General features: G+C 55.3%; 1 protein-coding gene across 1 annotated transcript; it reads left to right on the top strand.

Moving 5' to 3' along the window:
• Nucleotides 1-426: 426 nt before the first annotated feature.
• TFF3 (trefoil factor 3) lies at nucleotides 427-3,156 on the top strand. The gene is made up of 3 exons (XM_007452867.1): nucleotides 427-550; nucleotides 1,902-2,048; nucleotides 3,111-3,156. Exons 1-3 carry the CDS (start codon nucleotides 427-429, stop codon nucleotides 3,122-3,124), a joined length of 285 nt encoding a protein of 94 aa, XP_007452929.1. The 3' UTR covers nucleotides 3,125-3,156.
• The last annotated feature ends 4,081 nt before the right edge of the window (nucleotides 3,157-7,237 follow it).

Raw genomic sequence — 7,237 nt, forward strand, 5'->3', positions numbered from 1 at the left:
TTTCTCCCAGCCAGGCTAACACAGGCATCAACACGGCCCTGCTCCCCGACAGAGAGGTATTCACAGGCAACTGGAATCTGCTACCACCACTGGCTTACTACCAGGAAGGTGGGGTCGGAAGCAGCCTCTCCCCTTTGGCATGGACAACGCTCTGGGGGCTGTACCATCCTGTGCAGGGGAGAAGCAGGTGGGGTTGGACCTAGAGGGAAGGGCTCCCCAGACCACCACTGGCTACTACCAGGAAGGTGGGGTCGGAAGCAGCCTCTCCCCTTTGGCATGGACAACGCTCTGGGGGCTGTACCATCCTGTGCAGGGGAGAAGCAGGTGGGGTTGGACCTAGAGGGAAGGGCTCCCCAGACAAACAGAATCCGGAGTGCCTGTGTAAACACAGGGGTATAAAAAATGAGTCTTCTCGGCAGATGTGGCATGTCCTCTGAGCCGACGGGTCCCCAGAGCCCGCCCGTGACCATGGAGGCCAGAACGTGCTGGCTGCTGGTGTTGGTCCTGGCCTTGGTGTCCTCCAGCTCGACTGGGCAGTATGTGGGCCTGTGTGAGTACCGCTCTGACCTCCTTAAGGACGAGGGGCCAGGTGGTGGGGTGGGAGCACATGGCAAGGGGACAGGACGTTGGAGAGCCAGGCTGGGGGCTCCCTGTGGCTTGAGGAGAGTGACCAGGCCCCTTAATAATTTAATAACTGCCACTTACCAGACACACACATTTTCTCTCAACAGCTCTACATATTGGGTCTTTCTGTCCCTATTTTACAGACAAGGAAACTGAGGCTCAGAAAGTTTATGACTGACCCTCTCGGGCAGTGTGGAAATCAGGATTGGAACCCAGGTCCACCTGGCTGGCAGCCAACACCGAAGCCCACTATCCCACTGCCTTCCTTGCTGGAGATTTCCGAATTACAATATAGGTCTTTGTGCATTATTCTGGCACATTCGCAAAGCAAAAAGAAAAGACAAATAAAAACGGTCACATTTTCAATACCTACAAACAAAGTTTTCATTTAGCCATTGCACTGCAGTTACAGTGGAATGTGGCTGCTCCATTAACCAGAGTGTGAAGAAATTAGGGTGTGGCAGTTATCTGCTGAGAGGTCTCAAACTTGTCACCCATCAGAATCACCTGGAAGATTTTAAAGCTCTTAAAGCCCGGGATATGCCAACTATATCAGAGAGTCTCAGGGTGGGAGGAGGTATCAATGGTTTTTCAAGACCCCCGGCTGATCCCAATGTGAGCAAAGTTTGGGAACCAGTGGAATAAGGAATGAATTGGCAGCCATAGGAGAGGATTCGAGATTTCACGCGATTTCTATTTTCCTAAGGAAAAATCCAGTTTAAGAAATGAGGCAAAGTGGACTTTTGCTGAACTTCAGACATAAAGACTCACTTGGAAAATGAATATTAGAGGCCCAAGGATGTACAGGGAAGGCTTGACAGGGGGGTAGGGAGATACAGAAAAGAAGCAGAAAATAGCACACATTGTGATTTTTCTCTTTTGAATGCCCGCGTTCTATTATACGCTCCTTTTGTTTTGAGGGGGAGATTTTGTTGATAAGACAATGAAGGGGAACATTGTTTCCGGTTCGGGGGCCCTGGATTCCCATGGGTACCTGCCAGCTGGAAGGAATCCAGGCCCTATTGACTTCCTGGCAAGGTGCTAGGAGCACCCAAGTGAGAGACACCAGGCAGCCAGCCAGATCTCCTACAGAACGTTTCTCTTTAAACATTTACGGGGAGAGTGTCCTCGACAAGCAGACATGCACAGGTTATGGAAGGGGTGAGATCGCAGCCTTTGAACTCAGGAGCTGGCGAGGAGGGTGCAGACCTGCAAAGTGCAGCCGGTAGACCAACCCCAAGCCAGCAAGGGCTCTGACTGGGCTTTGTTTGGGACAGCGCCGAACCAGTGCATGGTCCCAGCCAAGGACAGGGTGGACTGCGCCTACCCCAATGTCACCCCCGAGCAGTGCAACAACCGGGGCTGCTGCTTCGACTCCAGCATCCCCGGGGTGCCCTGGTGCTTCAAGCCCCTGCAGGAAGCAGGTGAGTCAGCCCCACGTGCACGGGGGAGCTTTCCGGGCTCCCAGGAAGCCACACACACCTGAGCCCTGGGTGGGAAGCCCCGCACCACGGCTATCAGTTGGCCGAGGAGGTCTGTGCAAACTCTAATCATTTCAGAAAGGTGTCCAAAGTCGAGGCCCTATGGAGAGGGAGCTAGTTTGGAGAGAAATGGACAAACGTAGGTTTGGAAAGCTGGACGGATTTCAAGGTCATTTTCAGCACACGACCCCTGCAGAGTCTCTGTCTTTTGCGACTGGCGACATGCTCTCAGCTGGACTGGAGTCCTGGCACCTCTCCCCACCCTGCCATCCCCCACCCTGCCCCCAGCACGAGGTGCTCACCCCTCCATCGCTGGAGCAGTGGGGTGCAGGGAAGTCCCTGGGGAACCGTGTGTCAGGAGCAGACTGTGCACAGGTGATTTGCCTCCATGCCCCACCCATCACATGTGCGGTGTGGAGGTGGCCGTGAGCCATCTGGCAGCCACGAGCCATCTGGCAGCCCTGGTGCCAGATCACCGTCTATGATGAACGTAGCTACCTAAGGCCCCTTCCTGGAAAGAGCACCCGGGGGGCCACTCTTGCCCTTCGTCCCCAGGTAACGACAAAGGCGGCCGCATCTCAGCCTGATGACAGCTCCCTAATCAGCACGGGGCCCCTTCCCACTGTCCAGGGCCTCCTCCCCTTCCCAGCAAAGCCGGGCAGAGGTCCAGATAAGGCTCTGGGCCCAGGAAGAAGAGTCACCCCTGTGCTGGCCGTCCTCGCTCTGCTGGCTCCTCGGCCTGCGACGACACTTCTTTGAACTCTGGCAGTGGCCCTGCCTGGGCCCGTCTCCGGTGCCGTCTGTCCCGACAACCTGGGTCCCCGTGGGGCATGTGGCTATTCTCCCACGAGGGTCGGGGGGAAACTCAACCCTTCCCCAGGGACTTGGTGTGGAAAGCAGCAAATGGCACTGACCTCGGAGCCTGTCCGGACCTGGAGAAGCAGGGCAGCGGGTGGGCAGGCACGAGATGGCTCAGGGTAACGCATATCTGTACTTTGTTTCCAGAATGCACCTTCTGAAGCCATGCTGCTGCCCGACAGCTTGGGAGGGGGACTCTGCCTGGTGCTAGCACCTCTCCTTTTCTATCACCTGCTCCCGGCAAGCGCTGCCCCTAATGTGTGAGGCCTGATGTCTTAAAGAATAAAGCTCCCGTACTCAGCATGAGGACACGACTTCATTCCTGAGACTTTCCGCTGTTGTGTTTTACTTATACCGAGTCACGCTCTCCCTTCTCAGCATTTCACAGACGGGAGCGGCGGAGGGTGTCTTAGCATCTCCCAGCGGAGGGTCTCCCCCAAGCCTGGTGAGGAGGGAAGGGTCCAAAATTAGCTCCCTAGTTGTGACGGTGCAGCAAACCTCACATCTAGTGCTGACCTGACAGGGAGGGCAAGCCACCTTCTAAGTGTCCCTTGAGAAACACCGTTTCAAATGTAAGTTCCAAAAAAAAAAAAAAAAAGGTTATTAATGTCTTTCCTGGCGAAGAGAAAGCCAATAAAACCATCTTACCAATTGGCACTTTTTGGTATTTCTTTGTAAGTCAAGTTTACCATCTGTGACAGCTTGGGTGGCCTTCTTTTGCTTTTTTCCTCTGAAAATGGATGCAGCTTTGTGGATAAATGAACAAATGTCACCAAGCACACTCATGAAGTCTTAGTAACCCCGAGATGGAGAGTTGTCCCCTCCCTCACTCTTGGGGACACGCAGCTCTCCATGGACACCGGGAGGGTTTCCAGCCATCCAAGCAGAGTGTCCTGCTCTCCTTCTGCTGGCAGGACTCTGTTAAGGTTGCACAGACGATTCTACTGATTGATTGTACCGCAGGGCTTGTTTACGCCGCATGGGGCAGCCAGAAAGCAGCGCAGCCTCCGGATAGGGGGTTTCTGGGCCTGAGCCATCCTTCCCGCTGGAAAGGAGACACTGGCTCCTTTTCGAAACAAAAGGCTTTGTTTTTAAGCTTGCACTTTGGGCCAGGTCTCTCGAGTGAGATCCTATGAACACCCTAGAAGTGAGATAGTATTCCCTTTGTTGTAGGATAAGTAACTCATCCCAAAGCCCCCGCTGAGGGGGCAGCACCCCAGAGCCCACCCAGGGGAGGCCTGTTACACTGCGATTTGTCACGTGAGGTCTGGTTGGAGGAGATAGAGCCCCTCTGAGGTGCACGTGATTCCCCACGAGCGAGACACCCCGCCCGCTCCCTGAGCGCTCTCACGCCCTCCACCCTGCGAGAGGGACTCCATCCCTTCCTTCCTCCCTGACGGCCGAGTCCGTAGCTCTTTGCAGCGTCTGTCCTCACCCACTCCACTTGTCCGTGGAGTCCCACCAGCGCCTTCCCCCACCCGCAGGTCCCCGCTCGCCCTCCACCCCCAGGAGGACCGGGCATTCAATGCACAGCCCCGTGGGGTGAGGAGGGAGCAGAGGCTGGGGACCACCCTCCACCCCAGAGGCCCCAGCATCCCAGGCCCCTGCACCCGCCCTTCTGGATGGAGCTCGAGGCCCGGGGAGCTGCTATCTCCCCTCACAGACCCTGCTGCCACCACCCACCGTAGCTTCCGTGGTCAGATCTGAACCACTGCTTCTGTGTCAAGGCCACCGACACCATCAGGGGAGACGGTGCTCACCCCTCACCCCCAGGCCCCAGACGGCGGCTTCTGTTCCCTTGCTGGCTGTTCAGGGCCCCGTCTTGAGAGTGTGCTTTCCCTGGGGACTTGGGAAGACCCCCGGGCCAGACTCAAGACACTGGAGCGACCTTCATCCCTGCTCAGCAGCATCATCCACAGGTGGGGGGATGGGGAGATGGGCCTTCATCTTCCCCTCCTGGGGCACACACGTCTCTCCCCAACCTTTGCTCCATTGTTTGTGCAGGGGGCAGAGGGTGTCATTGCACAAGCCGGGCCCCGTGTGCCCTGGGGTCCCGGTGAACGTGAATACGGAGCGGCACACCCTCCTTTAGTGCCCACTGCTGCAGCCCTGCGGGGTTTTACACATTTGACTTCCTTTAATTCCCATAGCAGCTCCGCAAAGTACTGATGATTATCTCCATTTTTGCAAGTGAACAAGCAGAGGCCCAGAGAGGTTAGGTCAGGACCCCAGGGTCACACGCAGTGCAGGGAGATCTGGTTCCAGTGTCCGAAGACACTCTCCCACCCCAGCAGCTCTGAGCTCTCACAGTACAGGGGGCTCCTTTCTCCGTTCCCAGCCTGGATGCCGGACGGGGCAGCCTCCGGGTGGGAGGCAGGGGAAGATGTGCGGATGTGGCGGGGCAGCTTCAGTGTCCTCAGGTCAGTGAGGACACCGGTCTGCTGTGTGTCCTGCCAAAGAGAGCTGGAAGCAGCCCCGCTGAATCCGCAGGTTCCAGAAGGGTCTGGGAGGGTGTCCCATCGGGACCCCACCTCGGTGCGCGCCAGCCCAGGGCTGGGGGGGGGGGCACTTGCGGAGGTCCACACCACCCTGCCCAGCATGGAAGCCCGGACCCCAGCAAGCCCCAGCTCGCTCAGCAGGGAACGGGATGGAATTTGCCCCAAAGTGCCTGGGTGGGGATTTTAAGTTCAGCAGTAGAGAAAACTCAAGTCACTGACATGCACATCACAAATGAATTTTGGGGTGAGGCTGAAACACATGTGTACCACATTTTGTGTGTCTGCCCTAATGGTGTGGCTGCCTCTCGTTTCACCCTTTGGGCAGACACACAAAGGGTCTGCGTGAAGCCCAGAGTCTCAGGGTGACATCTGGGGGGTGGAAGGAACTTGGAGAGATGCCGTTCCCGGGGGTGCTCTGTGTTGGGGGTAGGGTGGTTTCTGCCTTTATCTTTCCCCCAGGTATGGACACCTCACGGTGCAGCCAGCCGGGAGTCCCTGGCGGACACCCAGAGGCATCTGTAAAGATAATCAAAGCTAATGAGATGATCAAGCACTTGGCATGCGTCAGACACCCATCAGGTGCTTGAGATCTGCTAACTCCTAGAAAGCCCACGCGGTGAGGGGTACCACCATCCCCATTTTCGTTTTCGGAAGAGGAAACTCTCCACGGAGCCCTACAGTAACTTGGTCAGGGAGTGGCACCCAGAGGCAGCCTGTGAGGACAGGCTAACAGCAGGAGACGGGGAGGGTTCAGAGCCCTTTTAGAAGGTTGTGGCTGAATCATAGCTCCTCCCACTGGTCATTCCCATCTAATTCAGTTTGTAAGTCACAATAGATTGGGGATAAGGAAACTAAATAGTTAATATGTTTCCAACCTTGTGTAAAGGTCCATAATAACTGGCTAGGTTTAAAAAGGAAACGCTGAAATGTTGATAAACTAGAATAATTATTCTAATTATTGGCTTGCCAGGAGCCAGCAGATGATCCCACTAAGCCCTCTTCTGTCCTTGCGTTCGCTGTGACTCGATGGGGGTCTCTCAGGGGTGGGCGGTCTCTCTCGGGAATTTTAAACAACCTTCTTGGCTCCGGACACTGGATGTCAATTAAGTACCCAGAGAGTGCCAACCGATTTTAAAATTCTGGGATAAGATGTACTACAGTGTGGACGGGAAACGTTTTTTTCTTTCATCCAGAGTGCGGTGAGTAACTTGATATTTACTGCTACTTTGCCAATGAGGACATTGGGACAAAATCGCTCCAGGACACAGCCTTGCTAAGACTCAAACCCGGGATGGGCTGTGGCCACTTTTGCTGGGCTGCGTCTAATATGGTCATCATCGGTGGACTTCAGCCCCCCTGAAGGCACTTAGCTGACACTGACTGCCCACGGCCCACGTGGCCTTTTCACCACCCTTACACCTCCCCACCTCCTGGTGAGTGCGCCTCTAAAATTTGAATCCACAAGTGGCTCAGGATGAATTCAAATGATCAGTTGAGTTTCACAGGATCCAGGGATCACTTTGATATCAAGTACCTTCCTCACTGACTAATGGTGCATATTTGTAGAACCTTCCAGAAACCATGGGATGAGAGCTTTGACTTGCCAAGGAGAAGTCAGAACCCCACAGCTGCTGGTGGAAAAGGAAGATAACACCAGGCTTCCCCCCCACCAGCCCCCAACACACAGCGTGGCCACTAAGCCTACTGATAACTTCTTGTGGTGTTTATATGCTTCCCCCCTCCTCTTGTGTCAGTATGGTTGGTCCATAAGAGCGT

This window comes from Lipotes vexillifer, unplaced genomic scaffold (assembly GCF_000442215.2).
Source record: "Lipotes vexillifer unplaced genomic scaffold, Lipotes_vexillifer_v1.1 scaffold478, whole genome shotgun sequence".
NCBI lineage: Eukaryota > Metazoa > Chordata > Mammalia > Artiodactyla > Lipotidae > Lipotes > Lipotes vexillifer.

What these genes read in the sequence shown, in the direction of transcription:
- TFF3 (XM_007452867.1), top strand. Translation starts at nt 427, where the DNA reads ATGTCCTCTGAGCCGACGGGTCCCCAGAGCCCGCCCGTGACCATGGAG. An exon ending in TGGGCAGTATGTGGGCCTGT is followed by an intron (nt 551 to 1,901) that starts GTGAGTACCGCT and finishes TGTTTGGGACAG; the next exon opens with CGCCGAACCAGTGCATGGTC.